At 31.3% G+C, this 20,645-nt stretch overlaps 1 protein-coding gene across 3 annotated transcripts; it reads right to left on the bottom strand.

Annotated features, from left to right (window-relative positions):
- Window positions 1-1,010: 1,010 nt before the first annotated feature.
- On the bottom strand, window positions 1,011-20,632 carry LOC111512842 (ubinuclein-1). Of its 3 annotated transcripts, XR_012466025.1 has the most exons (6): window positions 19,799-20,629; window positions 17,995-18,199; window positions 12,150-12,389; window positions 10,383-10,463; window positions 4,383-4,483; window positions 1,139-1,271 (listed from the first exon to the last, which is right to left on the bottom strand). XR_012466025.1 is itself a non-coding variant. In XM_074177870.1 (5 exons), exons 1-5 carry the CDS (start codon window positions 20,373-20,375, stop codon window positions 1,034-1,036), a joined length of 1,341 nt encoding a protein of 446 aa, XP_074033971.1. In that variant the 5' UTR covers window positions 20,376-20,628; the 3' UTR covers window positions 1,011-1,033. The 3 variants fall into 3 exon arrangements, 2 of the variants coding, with proteins under 2 accessions (XP_074033971.1, XP_074033972.1); XM_074177870.1 differs by lacking the exon at window positions 4,383-4,483 and having other exon boundaries at window positions 1,011-1,271; window positions 19,799-20,628; XM_074177871.1 differs by lacking the exons at window positions 4,383-4,483; window positions 12,150-12,389 and having other exon boundaries at window positions 1,011-1,271; window positions 19,799-20,632.
- Between the last annotated feature and the right edge of the window lie 13 nt (window positions 20,633-20,645).

The following is a 20,645-nucleotide window of genomic DNA, read 5'->3' as shown; positions in this document are numbered from 1 at the left end:
GGAACATACAATGTGTAAGTGCTAAGCCGCTAAACGACAAGCCTCTCACCACATACAATAAACACATTTGAAATAAACTTTATTGAAATACTTATAACATAGCATACAATTGCACTTCGATCTTAGCCAAGGACCGAGAAGCAATATATAGCATACAATTACTATAGGTATAATAAAATAATGATCGACTTATATCCAAGCAATATAAAAAATCTATCAAAAGTATTGCATTCTAAATAACTTTTCTAGTTTCTAATTTTTGAATTGATATCACATTCATTTTATTAATAATAACACTTTCTAGAAAGACTCAATAATTATCTTGAAGGTGTTATCAATTTCAGCTGTAAAAATACAATAATCATTTTTGTTTCCTATTTTAAGACAGGATTCAAAGAATATTTCCACCGAAATCAAAGTCTTTTGGAAAAATTGAAGTGTAAGAAGTATGAAAATATTATCATCTGATAATCAAATTCAGGTAAAAAAATATAAAAACTTGATATAGGTATCAATTTTCCTATGCATGATTGAAGATTGTTGAAAGTAATATAATTCATTTCATTGATTCATAAGTTGTGAGAAATGAAAAAATGTCAGTTCGTTTTTATTTTGCTGTGGTTTTTTCAACTGCAGGATATACTAAAAGTCCATCAACTTCGTGAATGAATAAAATAGTTACTTTTTTTGACTGGAAAAATGGAAATTGTTTAAAGAGAAACAATTTTTTCGTTTAACAAATCTGATTTTATTCTGTGGAGTTAATTCAACTCTAATAAAAAAACTAAGCTTTGAGTCATTTCTTACCAAAATAATATCAGGGCATTGTTCCATAAATATGCCGATATAATTTTACACTTAAAAATCTATGTCTCTCTTTATCTCAATCTCTCTCTCATTCTCTGTCAACTTTTATTTTGGCGATAGCTTTAAGTAAAACTTACGACGAAAATAATCAATCTAAAGGTAAGTACTTATAACTTATAAAAAATATTTTGTTCAACTGTTGCTTCTGGTACAAAATTACGTTGATTTATTTCTGAACAGCTTGAGCTATAACATTTCCAAGATTTATAGAGGTACTGTTAAAATTCAAATCACTTGTGTTCTCTATTTTATTTTTGAGTGATTTAAGATACATCCATCCTTCAGGCCAAAGTGGTAAAATGTTTTTTCGAAGGTATTGGTTCAACAGTTCTTCTAAATCTTTCTTCTTGCCATCCAGACGAAGGCACTGTTTTTTAATATTCCATATATCTTTTACCAATTTTCTGAAAATGAGAACAATACTGAATCTACAGATTTTAAAAAGTTTGAAACAACACGGCATTAGTTGAAACAACCAAGTATTTTCAATCGAATTTGACCTGAACTATTGAACAAAGTATCAAACATTTCATTGGTGCTAATATGGTTAGAGAATATGTTTCCTTTCTTCTAACAAAATAATATCCCTGATTCGTGGATGATATCCATACGTATCCATACGATCCTATCGATTTATATGAAGAAACTTTCGACCCCATTATCACTTGGGATCAGCGTCCAAGTAGGGAGACGGTGAATTTCACTAGTTTGGACTTCCATTGTCTATTATATAAAATGATTTGAAATCCCTGAAACAAGTAAAAAAGAATAATTGAAAAAGAATAGTTGAAAATAACAATTATATTAAGCAACAATAAACCTGAAATGAAATGATAGTAAAATAACCTACAAGTAAAAATATAATAATTGAATAAATAAAAATTAAAGGAATGCAAAAAGAAAATAATAAAAATAAAAAAGTGTAGATACCAACAATCGAAACGTCGTGAACTAACGTGACTTGGAATCTCTACACTTTTTTATTTTTATTATTTTCTTTTTGCATTCCTTTAATTTTTATTTATTCAATTATTATATTTTTACTTGTAGGTTATTTTACTATCATTTCATTTCAGGTTTATTGTTGCTTAATATAATTGTTATTTTCAACTATTCTTTTTTAATTATTCTTTTTTACTTGTTTCAGGGATTTCAAATCATTTTATATAATAGACAATGGAAGTCCGATCTAGTGAAATTCATCACGAAACATTGTCAATCACCTTCAAACAAACGTAGGGAGACGGTCATCTATTTCTGGGCAGCATCCAAATCTTAGGAAATTCTTTATCAAAGTTTAAATAAGGTCGAAATATGTTCAATATGTAAGAGACAGTTTGAAGTTAGAAACCATGTATGAAACTTTCTTGGGTATCAGACACCATTAGTTTCAAAAACTTCACAAACTTTAATTTATTTCATTAATTTTTCACTCCTCTTGAATTTTGGGGGTTAGGTTTTGAAAAAATTGTTTTGGTAATACTGCATTAGTGGCGTTTCAAGCTTTCCAACACCAATAATAAAAGCTTTGTATATACAAAGATAATAGACAAAAAGTTGTTCATTGTTTTTCGCATTTTCGGAAGTACTGTTTTTTGACATCTGATGTAGTTCCTAAGATATTTTAAATAAAAATGTTTATGAAAGTGTTGCTGAATGATAACTACAAAATTGATGAATTTCTTATTTTTACCAAGTCGGATTAAGAGGTAATCTTGCAGATTGAAGCAAATCAATAATATGGAGCCTGAAAAGGTGTTTCCAAAATCTCAATAAATTTCATAAACTACACCTCACGATTTGATTTCCACAAACTTTATTTGAAAAATAAATCACGACATGTTTCGCTAACACTGTAGCTTCTTCAACAGGTATTCAAATCACTGAATGAAATGACTATGGATCTTCATCAAGTAACGGCCGAATCAGAAAAAAATCTCAATGAGTATTCCACGCTCTTGAGATATTTCGGACAGGGATGTATATCTAATTGGCCCTAGACGATGTCATTTTATAAAAACTGACAATTACTTTTGCATGAATCTGCAACATATCTTAATTGATTCATGAAAACAAATGATATTATAATTGTTTTGAGACATGTACAATAAAAATTACTTCAAATATAATATCTATCCAATGTAAGTTTTTGTGAAGAACTCCGATTCAGTATGTAGGTAACTTTTTTGATAAAATATCACCATTGTATATGATATGGTTTTCAATGACCTCAGAACTAACAATTCAACCACTTTAGTCCTGTACTATGGGTTTCTGAGGACAATCCTAGCTTCTGCTGGAAATAGATTTAATATAGAACTTGTGAGAATTGAATTCAATAAATCGCAGTGTCACTTGGATATTCCAAAGGACAACATGGCTATGCTAAGACTACCTGGATCTTGCCTTAAAGCACAAATGTGTGAAGTTATCGAACGGAGATTCAAAGTGTCTAAAATTAATATACAAACATGCAAAAAATTAAGAATTGAATCGAAAGTTGACTACGAAGAAGACGTGTGAAAATTTCGAAAATCGTAGTCCTATATGTATTTCAAGTGTCAATAAAAACTGTATGTATTATTGCTCATGCAAAATAAGAAAACTCGGCTTTAAAACAGTTTTAATGAAAGACCACGAGATTTTCCAATGTCTTCATTAAGAATGATATGTATGGTTTAATAACAGATAACAAGCCATTGCATGGAAGAATATACTGCAAAGGGTTTAAAATAAAGCTCGGAATTAGTATGTATTAGTAAATGCAAAAGGAAAAGAATAAACATCAACAGACACCCAATATTAAATAATGTTGCTGGCATTTGAAATAGAGAAAAAGCATACCTACCACTTCGTTGTGGATAAATTCTATGCTAATTATCACTTGGATGGTTTTGATTTTACGTCAAATAGTTTCTGTTACAACTGACATGTATTCAGTATGTTTATTTTTCATGGTAATATTGGTTGTTGTTCTACATCGAGTAAAATTTCGATCCATATTTCATGACGGAAGGTGAAGCTGTCTACGTGGACATGTTGGGAGTTTTCCTATGACTGCTAGGTCTTCTAACTGAAACCACAGCGGTTCTGGCTACATTAGCGCGGTGCAGCCAAGTGCAAAGATGTACAAAGCCTGGTTAGCAAAATTGGAAAATATCACATTTAGGTAACATCTAGGTAACATAAAATCGATTTTATGTGCCATCGTGGATATGTGATGTTTTCTATTTTTGGTAATCAAGTGTTGCCAATCTTTGCACTCGGCTGCACCGCGCTAATGTTGCCAATAGCTAGAAATATGTATCGGCAGTTTACCCCCCTCTTTTTGGAGTATTGTGTCCACGAATTCTCTGCATGATGTTTTGGAGTTGAAAGTCATATGCAACCACCCAATAAATGATATAATAAAATGTTATGAAATAAATGATACAATAAAATGTTTAAGAAGAATGTCCGTTCGGATGTTTCATGGTCTGATCAAAGCTAGGATTGAATACTCAATGATGACTTACCTGATATAGTCCATTTTCTGATTATAATTTTCTCTTCATGGCTGTCAGGCCTCTGATCTCGCATTACAATTCAGCAAACAATAAGCAGAGTTACTAAGCACCTATTCACAATATTCAAATGTAAATGTATAAGTTAGAATTAACAAAGCAGCTACAAGGTTAGCATAATATACGAATAAAATAGCGAATCAAGCTCACTTCACCGTGTATGGAAATGACACTTCATTGATGAATTCTAATAGGTGTGATCTAAGCTTTGAAACTAAACGTATTGATTATAAAATATCATGAATCTTTCTATTCAGCAAAAAAACTTCTAATACGTTATACCTACAGTCAAATATAAGACAGCACAATGTGTTGGTCAACTAAAATTCTGGAAAAAAATAACACAAACACGAAAGATAAATATAAAATGCAACTTCCTCTTGAACAATGCAAGAGAGCTACATTCTTCAATTTTTTTTGTACTGTTTATCTTAACAATAAATGTATTTTTAGGTATTTTTTAAATTTTCGCTCTAAGGTATGTATTATTATGAGTTCTTGTATTATGATGGTGATGATTTTCATTGTATTCAATATAACTACTCAGGTTCCTACGTCAGTGATAAGTGATTTTTCATTTTATATACCGGTATCATTGTTCGGTAATATAAAAAATGTTTCACAGACATCCATTTCAGTTCCTTTAGCATGGCATTGATTGGTGTATTTCTTGGTCTTCTTAATATAACTCTCGTGGCTATGTTTTGCTATTTTTTTAATTGATCTATTTCGTTTTTATTGGCAGTATTCAGGGATTTCCATAATTGAATGCTGGTCCTGAAGGGCGATAATTATTAGATGATTTTAGGAAAAATTCTTCATATGAACGTAGGACTGCAACCGCTTTATTTCTGAGATACAAATGTTGTAATGTAATTAAAAAATCATTTTTCCACTAATATCTCTGAAACTGCTTTGTTTTTTTTTAAAATTTTGGTACATGCAGAGTGAGCAAAATGGTTTCCATCAAGTAGCAATCAGTTCTATCAAATATAGTTTTTTCGTGGTAGAGGTTTTTTAATTATCATCAGTGGCGTCCCTGTTAACAAGTCCTGCCATATTTTTTATCAAAATCATGATACGTCACTGTCCTTTTTCCAAATAAATATTTATGTGATTGTCCTCCATGTTCTCATAAAAATGGTCTCCTGACTTTTTTCGGTCGGCGAACGGCTTTTGAGGTAGAAAATGAAATGTATTCGTTTGCTTGTCGCTATGCGAAATCAGCCGTTGGAGTGTAGTAGAATATTTTTGTGGGCTAGAAATATCGAGAGATCTAATTTCATTAAACGATTTTGACTCTTCTCTCTCTAGATACGTGATATTATTTGAGTCATAAAAACTTGTTTTTGATAGAAAACATGGTGAATTTTTCAAATACCTGATTCATTACTTGTATGGGCTTGCTGACGGGCCATTTTCAAGAGAAAATAGAAAACAATTACTGAAATAATATGTATTTGGAAAAAGTAAAGTGGCGTATCATGATTTTGATAAAAACTATATGACAGACATGTTAACAGGGACGCCACTGAACATTAATAGAATCTTTATCACAAAAAAAATTTATTTTTATGCGTACTTGACATATATCAAAATTGAAAGAAAAACAGAAATAAAGCGGTAGCGGACCTATGTCCATACGAAGATTTTTTCTTAAAATCACCATAGGATTATTGCCCTACATCCAAGGATTATCGCCCAAAATCTAAAATGTGTATTATATATTGTAATTTCTGACCATTTTGAAAGTATCCTCAATAATTGGTGCAGTTCTTCCAATATGCTTCCCAACAATGAAGAGACAAATGTAATGAGATTTAAACCGTATTAAAGAAGAAATTAAAGTATTAATTAATGTGGAGTTATCTACAGTTTTCAATGTGCAGATTGTTGATGTTGCCACATTTCCCATAAATCTATGGCTAATATTGGATAGGACAAAATCAAATTCTGTATTTGATAAGCATCATTTACTCTATTGATTCATCTGCGAATAAATGACTTAGAAAACATTTTTTTGATATGTTCGCCACAACATACCGAACATTCTGGAATATTGTAGAATGTTCCAGAATAGTCTGGAACATCCCAGATCATTGTTGAACACTGTGGAATATTGTGACCTCTTCAAAGTCTTTTTTGTATTAGTATGGCTACCCACTAGTAGCATTATTTAAAGCAAAACCCGCCGACCTCTAATTTGAAATATATCCTTCCATTTTAACTACCACACGAGTTAATATTAAATCCTTGAACAAAGCTGGACAACTCAGCTATATAGTAATAGACCGCAAGTCCATACCTCTTGAAAAGTATAGTATATACTGTAATAGAAAATGAGTTTCGCTCTAATGCTGTCAGTTGAGAGTGGCGCATGTGAAAGTCTTGGAAAAGTGAAAACTCCACTCACGAGGAGGTTAGTTTGTCAAAATTTTCTTGTACGACTTTTATAAATTTCGATACTTATTACGACTGGAGTTTTTTCTAACCAAACGCTGTACAAAAAAGTGGTATAGAAAAGTGACTTCTATATGCAAAATTCATAAATTTCTCTAAGTCTTTCATGAAATTTGTTTTTTATATCAACCCGCTACCCTAGAGCTAAGGTTGAAAGTCATTTATTCTTGTACGACATCGTTTCCAAAATATATGTATAGGTATATCCGTACATTTTCGTATTGGTAATTTCACCGAATTGGGACCTTCGAAGATCATTCAAAATTTATGTAGTTTTCAAATTATTATTACCGATAACAAAAAATTATAAAAATCATGATTCGGCATAATAATATATTAAATTGAGCAATAACTAATTCGTCAAATTTGTCTAAATGAAACGGAAAGTTAAAAACACTGGTTTTCAAAATTATTCACTGAAAAAAAAATTAATTTTACAGATTTTTTTATCGAGTATCCTTTTCCAAATTTCCATTGTGATGAATATCAATAGATGTTTCAATTTTGCAAAATGAACAATATAATTACCCACTGAACATGAAAAATTAGGTAGGTAGCAAGAAAAAATCAAATAATAATTATACAATTAGAACATTGAGATGGTGCGAATTAAGTATTACTTTTTCAATATATAACATGTCCAATACTGATGAAATTTTTCTGGGAAGTGCTTGACCAGGGCAGATGCTTCCAGTTTATTTATTACTCTCCAAGCTTGCCTCTGGATATTATGCAATACGAGTAACTGCATTAGAGCTCGGATCTCTAGTAGCTAGAATGGTTTATCATTACCTTTATGAATCCCATCTTCATCATGGTATTTGCTTTTGTATTACTAATAAAAAAACGTGCAATACGATGCATATGTAAAGCCAAGTCTAGGACATCTTGTCAGAATCCTAACTGTGGTCTCCTTATTTATATATGATACAATCTGCCTTCTCTTTAAAAATAGGAACTTGCTTAACAACTTCAAAGAGCCAATGTATCAAACCAGGCACAAATTCAGCTTGAAATTACCGCTGCCTTTTTCGACCACAGTTAAAGATTCAATTATTTAAAACGGTCTCGAAATGTTTAATCACCTTTCTCAAGCTATAATAACCATAAATGACCTTAGTGCTCTTAAGAAAGAGTTGAAAAACTTGCTTTCTGTGAGACCTTATTATAACTTAGCAGAATTCTAGGATGATAATTTTAATTGAGTATGACTAACTGTAATACCTACAGTATTTTATTAATTTGATTAAATTTAGCTTAAATTGATTTATTCCATTTTATTGACCATGTTCTTATATCCTGAACGTTTGTATCAGGTTATTGTTATTTACATTATTCTTTTCAGTTCATGTTATCATGTTATCACTTTTATTGATTTTACTTTTGTGATTTCATTTATATGTTATTTATATTTCCCACAAGGCTTTGTCAATAAGAATTTATTCTTCGGACAATAAAGTAAATTTTGAATTTGAATTGAAATTGAATACTCTCATTCATATTTTGGAAGGAGCATCTGTTAAGAAATTCAAACAAGATAGCCAAAAATAACTGACATTCCTGGCGATCTAAGAAAACACTGTAATTTCTGTAAAAAAATGTAATAAATGAAATGTGTGTAAAGTTTTGTTCAGTATATCATAACAGTTATGCTAATGAAGCAAAAAGCTTTTGTACAGACACCAAAAAAGAAGAAAAATACCTGAAAGAAAGATACAAGCTTGTATGCTACAAGCTAACATTCAATATACTACCCAATACAATATTCCTAGAAACAATGAACCAGAGAAAAACCAACACAAATACAAATTAATACACAAGACCTAACATTCAATATACTACCCAATACAATATTCCTAGAAACAATGAACCTACAGAAAAACCAACACAAAGGATATTACCTTATGTAACCCAAGTACAGGCAAATTTAAAGAGACATCCGGATGAAAGGAGAGGACAAATGCCTGCACTAAGGCGTTCTAACCCTATAAGAGAACAAACAAGAAGATAAAACGTTCAGTTTGAGTAGAGCCATGAAGATGATAGCAGATCTGAGTCAAGTTCATGCGGAGCCAGGGCCCCTAGGCATTCCCCTCCCCCTCTGGACAGGGGGGGGAATGCCCAGAAATTTAACTCTGAAAAGAAATCAAATTTCTTCAGAATTCAGAATGCAGTTTGAGACTAACTTAAAACTCAATGATACAACGAACCTAGTTGAGGATCAAAGAACCCTTCAAAGTGATATGGACAAGCAGGGCCACGAAAAAATGGAAAACCCAAAGTAAACGAAACAGAAGAAATATAAGAAATTCAGAAGGAAACCAGGGTAAACTCATGGGTGCCACACAAAAACTATGAATTCATTTATATAAAGTTTCGGAAGAAGTTAATGAAGATATAACAGAATTTTTGGAAACAAAAACCAATGAACATGAAGAATTTAAAGTTAAGGACCTGAAGAAAATCGAAAGATTAAAAAATTTTATTTTCGATGCAGACTTTGAATTTAAGGAGTTGTTCTGTAATTCAAATATTTGATTTATTCAGAGCAAGAAAAAACAAGTTGAATGTAATGGAATCAGAACCGAGTGATATCGTAAACAGTGAAAAATCTTAAGAGATGAAATCATTCAACATACATATAGATGAAAGATTTAACATTATCAATCCTTCTTGTTTCTTCTGCCAAGACATATTTGTATCTAACTGAATATTTAATATCTGTTGAAATTCAATCTTTCAGTAGAAATTTTCTCTTTCCTATAGATACTTTTACGACAGGTGCTAGACTAACTTAGCCGACTTGATTTCAGTTTATCAATCATACAATACTGCACCAATAGGAACCGGCCAAAATACCACAGGGCATTTAAGCCACCCAGACACTTTCCAATGACGGAAACCCACCAAAAAAACATTGTTACTTTTATAACATATAGATATTTGATTCTTCCTTTCCGTTTCTTTTTATATTCATTTTTTCATCAAAAAAAATTTTGTAGTTCTTTTGAGTGTCATTATGAATAAATAGTATTGAAGACACATTTTCAGCAGGAGAAATCTTTAACAAAATTCAGTGGGTATAATTATTCTTCAAAACCAAAGAAATAAAAAAATAAAGTGAGCGGTCAATTGGATTTAGCATTAATGTGATTAAAAATGACATTAAAATATTCATTGTATCTTTTGTAACTTAACCTTTACATGAAAAATAATAATAAGCAAAAAATTGAGCAAAGGATTTGTCTATAACTGTATAGAATTAGCATTTCTTCAATCAAAATGATTATAGCTATATTAACCTTGAAAAGTTTTCAGATTCGAGTTCGAGACCCATTATTTGCCGTAATGTTTGGATATTCCGAACTGATTTTATTTTGTAAAATCAAATACTTGAAAATTTCAGGGCAGAGTTTTTTCCATCACAAGCATTATCTTACATATTCAAAATTATGGTCATATGTATAGATCACATAGGATCTCAGTACACACCTCGACTGTTCATTCCAATGGTATTGTCTTCTAGGAGTCCTCTGACTTTTGATTTGTCCATCATCCTTATCTTTAGCAAACCTGTAATTAATTGAAAAAATATGTTTCCATAAATAAGATCATTAGTAAAATAATTTGCTAATTTTCTTTCAATAAAAAAACATTTTGATTATTTTAGCAATATCTGTATGGATCAATGGTATATCCTCAGAGTTCTTATACTGATCTCTATATCATTAATTTGTTTACTGTTTCGTCTGCAACTGAAGCAGACATTATCAAAGGCAGTGCGCCAATGGTCAGAGTGATCTACCTTGCTGCGATAGGCAAACTAAAAATGGAACACAATGCTTCCTCTCGGAGTTGAGTGCCTGAAGATGAAGGTTTTCCTCAACAAGCTTGATACGTGTGGAACCTAGAATCTCTATACCATCCACCACTGCTCGCTTTCTCAACCTACTTAGCACTTCAGCTAGATTGAAATCTTACCTCTTGTCATGCTAGATGATGATATTCCTAACAGATTCCTACTCATAATGGGACTGGATGTCGGACGACTGATTGTTTTCATACCTGCTCGTTACCACCCTTCTCGAATTATTCGAACACTCTTTGTGTTTTGAAGTACCTGTATAGTATATTTATGGATTTCTTGCTGAATAGCTGCAAGTATTATGTCATGAATGCTTTCTGAGAAAGTATGTTCTTTTATACCCAATCCAGCGTGCTTATTTTCATAGTTCGGATCTAAAAAAAGTCACAACTACAAGTAATTCGGTATACTCATGGTGTACTATAAATCCCTGGGATCTTTAGGTTAACTGAGACTGTTTTCTATTGTATAGTTGGCTCGACAATGGCTTTCAGAAGAACATTTTTTCTGTCTTTCATAAGTGGTGTGACATACCAGATTGAAAGAATCCTCGAAAAACATAAAGTCAGAGCAATTTTCATGTCCGCTAAAATAGTAGAAAATAGTCTCAAGTCAGCTAAAGAACCCAGATTTCTATTACGTACGTCAAAAGTAAACCGAATACACCTGCCAGACTGAATCATGGTCGGTAAGAAGCCTCTCCCTCAAGATGTGCAGCAAATCATCAATCTGTAAGATTATTCGGACCTTAAACGTAAAATTGCAAACAAAAGTTTCTATTCCTTTTTTCCTAATACTTTCTTTGTCTACACCGACCCAAACTTTACGCAGATACGATTTCTCTCACTGGCCATGACTCAGTCCAGTAGCTGCACCTGATATTTGTGATTTTTTCCCAGCACGAAAAAAAGCGTTGAAACGCGCTTGACGAAGCATAAAAGAAATTGCTGCTACTGCCAAACAAACAAATCAGCAGTTTTAAAACACGTTCTCACGGAGGGTTTTCAAGTTTCCTCTCACTACATACAAGTTCTAGATAAAACTGGAGGATATAATCCAAAATACATAAACATAAGAATTTTAACTATGAGGAAGACAGCTAGAATATAAGTAAAATATTGATACCAGCACTTTAAAACACAAAAGATTCTCCCAATATTAAAAAAATATAAACACATCAGCTTCATTCCCAGTTTGAATATCGCAACAAGTTCACTTCGACCATTGCCGCATCGCCTTTGATAATATCTGCCTCACTTGCAGACGAAGCGTCAGGCTCAAAAACCTGGAGAACCCGGAAAGAGCAAATTATCTGTTACACACCTTGAACTATCAATTTCATCCAGATTGAACATACACATCTAAACTGTATATAATATACAAAAAAAACTCACTTCTGTTTCAAGAAGTCGTCACATCGTTTTCGAAACCCCATCTCAAGAGCGGGCATCTGTTGATCAATTAACATTTTCAGTTCATTTCTGAGCTTAGCCAGTTTCTTTTCTTCTTCGGATAAACGTAAACCCTTCGATCGACGAATCAATGTGTCTTTTGATATGTTAACATATTGGGATAGGTACTCATAAATCTTAGGCTTGAGTGACTTATTCAATAGCTTTATTTCTTCCCATAATCTGTTGGTGTTTCAACAAATTAATTCCATAATTATTTACTAAATTAGTATATCTAGCATAATCACAGGGTATATCAAGATGAGTATGTATTTAAAGCTGTGAAAAATAAGACGAGAACATTTTATAGGAAAATATTTTTATTTATTTTTTTTTAATTTTTCTACACTCTCTGCTCCTTCAAGAAGGCGTTACTAAATTTTGCACGTTTTCACTACAGAAATCAAAAGTGCGAGAGATTAAAGAAACTCTTCATGAATGGCATATCATTATTGAAAATATAAGTTGGACAATTGTCAGTGACTGACCGACCGAAACCGGTCGTATAAATGAAATCAACTAGTGGTAATTAGACAAATGTGTTTTTATTCATTTCATTAAAGTGAAAATATATATAAGAACTCATCTTTAGATGGTTACTTTTTTATGAAGTAATTAAATAGATTTTAAGAAAATATGATATTTCATATATTAATTTTAATGGTAACACTATGCATATATTCATTTTATATTTACCTTGGTTATAATATATCCTCATATACTTTATTACACGTTTTGTCTTGTTTTTTATTCTAAACATTATGATTGTCCTCAGCTTCGTCAATATGATTAGTCTTTAGAGAATATAGTATATTATTATTTCAAAAAATCAGAAATAATTATATAGCAGTTAAAGGAGAAGTTAATAAATGATTGTATGTGAGTACGAATCCAAAAATGATTAAAAAACACTGAGAAATTTGTAAAAATATATTTTTGGGAAAGAAAGTTTTGGCTATCTACTACTCCATCTTGAAACAAAAAAATGTGAGAATCTTCCAAAGAAAGGAAGGAAGCAATCGATTTCAAAAATTAACTCTATAAAAGATGTGTAGATCATGCAAAGAAGTAACTTTCAGACATAAATCTGGAAACATTGAATTACACGAAAGCAAAATTCTTTCAAAACAAATACTTTTATATGGATGTAAGGAACGCAAACGGAATAGAGAAAAGTATTTTTCGGATAATTCAAAGTTCATATGAAGTAAAAGTTAATAAGATACAATTCCAATGAGTATTTTACAAATTATAAATCGCATAACCGACATATTATATCAGTCGGTCGGTAGCCGACGTGGGTGCTTTGTTCACTCACTCAAATCGGCTGCCGTGTTGGTCGCTGGTTCAAGCACTAGGGTGAACAATCGATTTTTCACTTGCTATCGTCCAACCCGTGTTTGGAATCACACTTTAAAAGGAAAGACCTCGTTATTCCTTAGATCGCACATGTTTCGACTTCTGAGGGTTGTCGTTCGTAGGGGTGCGACAGCTGGTTAACGGAAAAACAGATTTTTTTTAATAGATTCAAAGTTGAGTATAAGTTCAGGAGGTGACCACAAAGTGCCTCTTTCTTCTTGAATAACTTCAAAAAATTGATCAATTTCATATAATGGATGTTTGGGTAATATTTTCTTCAATAAGTTTTTGAATCTTCTGAATGGCAAGTTACGAAATTAGCTCTAGAAACAAGATTTGCAACTTCATTCCCCAAGATTATACTTCTTACTGCAGATTTTTTAACGATAAATATTCTATCAGGTCTATGCATTACTCCAATTGATTATGCCATACCTAAGGACTGAATGAATAAGTGAATGATATGTTGCAAGTGCCGTACTTTGATTTACTGTTTTTTTAATTCTTCTGATATCAAAAAACGTCTTACTGAGTTTACTACACATGCTATTTATATGGTCTATCCATTTTAGGTTATAATCTATTTGTACTCCCAAAAATTTGGTAGAATTTTTGTTATCTAGATTTAAGCAAATTGTTTCAAAAGTTAGTGTTTCTATTTTTTGTTCATTGATAATCAAGTTATTTGGTGTGAACCATGATCGAGCTTTCTCTAATATGCCAGTATGGATTATATGAGTAACATCCATTTTATATATATTTTTTTACTCAAGGTTGCATTATCTGCATACAATATAGTTTCTATATCTGACAAGTTCATCAAGTGAGGCAGGTCATTTATATAAATTAGAATCATAAGTGGCCCCAATATTGATGCTTGTGGCACTCCTCTTAATATTTTTCTTTTTTTCACTCTTGGTATTTCCCAAATCAACAATTTGATATATTTCGTTAAGGTATGACGTTATCATATGTAGGCAGACACCTCTCACCCCATAGAAATCTATTTTGGCCAATACAATTGAGTAACCTACAAAATCGAATGCTGCAAAACGCTCACATATTTTTCTTGGTTATCAAAGGCGTCTTTTATACTATTTGTAAGAAAGTGTATTGCATCAGATGTCGATTATTTATATCAAAATATTTTACTAGTTGTTCGTGAATTATATGTTCAAAAATCTTTGAGAAAGCTGGCAGTATTGCTATCTGTCGAAAAAATGTTGTTTCTGATGTAACACCTTTTTTATAAATTGACAGGATTCTATGTTTTTAATTGTTGAGGGAACTAGCCTTCACTAAGACAAGTATTGATAATATCTGTTAAGGATTGAGTTATATATTCAATGGTGCTCTTTATTTCTAAAACATTCACACCGTTTATATCTCCAGTTTTTTATTTTTTAACTTAGTTATGATAATTCTCACCTCATCTGTCGTTACAGGCCCAAAGAACATCGACTTATTTGTGCTCCTTTTTTTTCCAGAAAAGTAATAGGTTCAACATCAGATTTTGGGTAATGCAATAGAATTGTGTTTATATTATTGATAAAGAAGTCATTCATCTGGTTAGCTATTAGATTTCTGTGGTTCATTTAAGGTTTTAATTTTTCAGACCTGTTTTGGAGTTGATGATTTGCCACACAGTTTTGTTGTAATTATCTATTTTACTTAATATAATGTGGAAATGTGCTTTTTTGCCTCCAATAATATTTCTTGATATTGCCGTTTACAAGTTTTATAGATATTTTTGTTGTTCAAAAGGATTAAAGTATCTTTTGAGTCTGTAACCTCAGGACTTATCCATTTTGATTCTCTCTTTGTTTCAAATCTTACTTTAGTTTGTGGAAAGCTAATGTTATAATAAAACATAAATTTGAATTCAAAGTTACTAAATTTTCCTTTAGCATCATTTCTCGTATATACACTGGACCAATCTTCTTTTTGCAAATATGACTTTAGTTTTTCTATGTTATTGGTTGTATATCCCAAGGGATGATCGGATAGTCCTAGAGGGTCCATGGGTACATTGGCAAGATCATTATTACTAAATATGTTATCAAGAAAATTTCTTTTGATATGGGTTTTTTCTTTTATCATTTGATATAGACCAAATGACATGAAGAGTTATGTTATCTTTTGAGTACTTAAATCATTGATATCATTAAAATGTACATTGAAATCACCTACCAAGTATATGTATACCTACATTATTATTAAAATTATCTGCAATTTCTAATATTTTATTCATTAAAAATAAGAACTTATCCAGATTTTTATAATAAGGAGTCCTATATACATTTATTAAAATCAGATTAACTTGTTTCACATAACATGCTGATACTTCACAAATCTGTTCAGTTGAGTATTTAATAATATTAGTGAGCCAATGGCATTGATATCATTGTGTATGTAAATGCAAGACCCTTTTTTTTGTTATTTCTCCGAAAATAACTTACCATTCTGAAGTGTGAAAAATTATAATAATGAATATCATTTTGTGTCAGCCAATGTTCTGTGAGGCAGACAAACTTTATTGCAGTGTTTCGGTTCAGAAGATGTTCAATAGCTAAAACTTTGTTTCTTAGACACTGAATATTCTGATAAAAGATAGAGACACTTTGGGAAGAATTCCCGGTGTGTTGTGAAAATGTTTAATATTGTCATTATTTATAAAAAATGAGTTGGCTGTTCACTGGTTTCTGTTTGTTGCTATGTCCTTTGGGGATAATACAAGAAGCGTTTCCCTTATTTAAAATTGAAGCGATCAAACAGAATATTTTTTGGCCAAAATTTCGATTCATAAACTTGCTGCTAAAGATGGGGTTCTATACCAACCATAAATGATTGCTTGTTTTATTTCGTGGTTTAGTTGGGTATTTTTTTATCTGGCTTTCCATCGAATGTTATGTCGTCAGGTACCCTTGTAATAAAGAGCCAGATTTTCTTTCCAGTTTCTCCATTTCCAGTCATTTCACCGTCTCCATCTTCACTGCCAATGTTGAAACTTCTTCTTTTCCTTGTAACTATTTTGAAATCGTTCATCTCTTCGTCATTGTTAGATTTATTTCCATTCATCGTAGAATCGTTTATTTCCAGTTTTATGATTTCATCACATTTCTGTTTTGTCTAAATTTCCATCAGTTCTGCAGAAAGTTGATTCAATTGTATACCTGCATCACCCTATGTATTAGAGCTTTCTAGCAGTTTTGTTTTGGTAAGCAAATTGTTATTTTTGTGGAAAGTATTAATCATCTTTTTGCTGGTTGTTGGAATCATGTCCTCATTTTTTTCTTTCATTGTTTTTAATACTAAATCTGAATATTGTTGCAACTTGCCAATTCTATCTACACATAAGAAATTTTTTCGTTTGGTAGTAGAATTGTTTCTTTATCTTTGATGATTGTGTCCTTATCAATTATGATTTGCCTCAGGAGTGAATTTTCTTCTTTCAGGTGTGCTTCTTTTGATAGATATACATCTTTATTTGAATTGTCAACTTGGGAATCAGGAACGTGTTTGCACTCTGTTTTTTCTGCTTGCTAGATGGTTCTATGCATTTTGTCTTTAAAAATTTTTGAACAATGTTTACACTTTGTTAATTCAAGTTCACTGAAGAGAAGTGACAAAAGCACCTTCTCCTGTCGCCATCATGATACATCTAGAAGCGATATTAAATACCTTAGAGAAGCTATGGTATAGTGAAACTTTTGTTTCCAATTTGAGAAATTATATCAACAAACACGTGCATTCTCATTAAATATTGGCCAATTTGATGATTGGCCTATTGCTATTAAGATAAACTAGACAATTGCCTCCACTGCCCAAGGATGCCTTGCTCAAGGATAACTTCATCATGACACATAATTTGAATAGTTCAGAGATGAATACATGTACATAACGTAATCAACCTATTTACTTGAACTGCTGTTTTATTGACTAATTGGAAAAAAGCGGTTATTATGACTCATGTATTATAGTTAGACTTTTAATCTGGCATAATTTTTGGTCAACTAATGATTTTTATAGGCAATTTTTGATAGCTTGGGTTATATTATTGCAATTTTCATGGGGTTATTTGTTCAAAAATTGAATATAGCCCATGCTACTTGCTGACAAAATAATTTTCTATAGGTGAAAGAATTTACAAAATCAGTTAAAAGTTGAAAACAAGAGCCCAATTACAACACATTCATGATTCAACACCAGGTAGCACTGTTTTTCGACCCGTCATAGATCTTATCAGGGGTGCAGGGCTGAACCACAAATGCATTGCTGGACTCAACTTCCTTAAAGGACAAGCCTGGGTAAGGGCGGTGACATCTCCCCTTACGAAGTCGCCATCTATGGGATCAACAGAGAACTGTAAATAGTTTTTGACTTCATCCAATACAAACATACTCATTATAAAATTAGCTTATCTCCTTGCCTTAATAAATTCGAATTGACTTCCTCTGTGAAAAAATCTTTCTTATTATCACCCTTATAGTTTTCTCCTGCCCTCCTCAAATCATCCATTAGGTTTAGAACAGTTGGAGGCAATCCTTCAGGCAATTGAAATGGCTCTTGTTTTTCTATCTCCATCAACTCTGGGATGCATTCAATGTTTATATTAGGAGCTTGATGGAAACAACCTAAAATAAAGCTGTATGAATTTCATATTTCAGATGCCAATAAGACATCCAATCATGATAATGCATCTTAAATGCAAACATACATATATATGTTAAATCTAAAGTTCTCACGGATAGGAATATGCTGAACTGGTTTCTGGGTTTTGATCTGTGTTATGTGCTATTATCTTCAATCTCACGACGTTTCGAGAGTCTCATTTGTCATCATCTGGCTATAACTGTTAAGTGTTTGGAAGTCGACCGACCTTACTCGATCCGCTCCCTACTATACTGGTAAAATGATGTTTGTTACATGTTCAGAAGTAGACGGTCCTTACATGCTCTACTACCTACTATATTAATATTGTTGTTGATTTTTACCTGAGTTCTTCTTCTTGATTAACCTCTTCTTCCCATAAAGGGAACCGTTTCAAACCTCTATGTGAAAACATCTATGTTATCCTTCAATTATATGCTAAAATAAACTGCACAATGATTAAAAATATCTTGAAGTATTAGTTAATTCAAGATAGTAGATACAAATCTACTAATTGAGGTTAAGAAATTCAATTCATTATTTTAATTTGTAGAGAGAACTTTGAGGGCAAAACCAACGCAAAATAAAATATTTTTTTATCACATGAAAAACAGGACAAAAAAAAATCAATGAATTAATCAATCAAACATTAAGCAAGAAGAAGCTCCTTCAATATATAATTTATGAAAAACATTACTCAATGTAATAAATGGAGTATGGATAGAACATTCCACTAATCTTAAACCTTAAACTACACTAGAAGTTTAAAATATTCCCATGGAAAGACCTGTTTTCAATTCCAAATCAGCAACATTTTGGATGGTTTGAATGGCTATTTAAATGTCCTCAACACACCTTGGTGACTGTGCAATGCTGAGAAATGTGATAGTGGAGAAACTATAACTATTCATAGTTGAATTGTGACTGGAAAATATGCATTTGCTAGAGAATATGCAGATGTTCACATAAAGAGTTCTTGTTCATGTTTATATAGATATATTTGATCTTTTTGAATGGTGGATTGAACCTATATATTTTATTACTCAATATTGGAATTTTAACAGTTATTTTTATATTGAAACTTATACATATATATATATATATATATATATATATATATATATATATATATATATATATATATATATATATATACATTTTACATATAAATAAATTTTATATTTTCTTTTTATATTTTGACCTTCAATATTACTCTGACTGTTTATATTGTTATATTACTTTATGTTTTATATATATATATATATATATATATATATATATATATATATATATATATATATATATATATGTATATCCACACACACAAACAGTACTGCTTCCGTGGTATTACTTTATTCACAATATGAACCTTATATTGATGTAAAAATTATTATTATAAGGACATTGAAGAATGACATATATTTTCAATCCTCTTTTCCAAAGAAACATCAAATCTATCAAGATAACTAATTGGTAGTTATTAAGTGTCTTCAGTAAATGGTATACGTTTCAATATTAGAAGTAGAAATGCAAAAATGTTTTTATCCCAAATCTCATCAAATAAATAAGAATTATATACCTACCCACTCCGTTAAGGATGGAATATTCATCTACCTCCTGTTTTACTTGATTTTTTTTCAACTCAGAAGCATAACAAATTTGTTCCATTTGTTCAAGTGTTAAAGTTCTGAGTGAGAGCAAATTATTTCTCAACTGATCATTTGAAATACCCAGGATTACTTGATCTCTAATTAATGATTCTTTCTGGTCTCCAAAATTGCATGGTTCTGCTAAATCTCTCAATTCTCTAATGAAATCTTTAAGCATTTCACCTTCAAGTTGCTTTCTTATATTGAAAAGATACCTGCTTAGCAGTTCATTCTTCTTTGGCATAAAATAGTTATCAAAAGCAATCATCACAGTTTCATAATTTTGTTTCTGTTCTTCACTCAATTCCAAGGCATTATAAATATCTATAACAACTTCGCCGCCCACATTCAATAAAATAGCGATTTTTCTGTCATCCTTTTCCATAATATAATTTGTTGCTCTCATATATATCATAAATTTTTGTTTGAACTTTCTGTAACTTGCATTACTATCCTCGTTTAATATCAAAGGCTCTGGAGGTTTGAACATATTCACTTCACTTTTCATCATTTTGCATTTTTTGTTGAAACTCAACAGTTACTACACTGATAACTGATATTGCTATTTCCTCCAAAGTAGATATGGTCTTTGTATATAGTCTATATACAAAGATATGGTCAATGTCAATGTTTATTTTGAATTGTGGGAAATACACACCCTAAGGGAACAAAACATAAAATCAAAATCCACTTTTGAAATAAATCTAATCTGTAATCTGACATCCAATGTTTCTGTGAATTATCCACAAACCACCTACTATAGTAGTTTGTGGAATTATCA

The sequence above is a fragment of the Leptinotarsa decemlineata genome, unplaced genomic scaffold (genome assembly GCF_025532065.1).
Source record: "Leptinotarsa decemlineata unplaced genomic scaffold, Ldec_3_MD MMD2_tig00003308_RagTag_RagTag, whole genome shotgun sequence".
Taxonomy (NCBI): domain Eukaryota; kingdom Metazoa; phylum Arthropoda; class Insecta; order Coleoptera; family Chrysomelidae; genus Leptinotarsa; species Leptinotarsa decemlineata.
The sequence above is the reverse complement of the archived record's forward strand: the minus strand, read 5'-3'. Positions and strand labels throughout refer to the sequence as shown.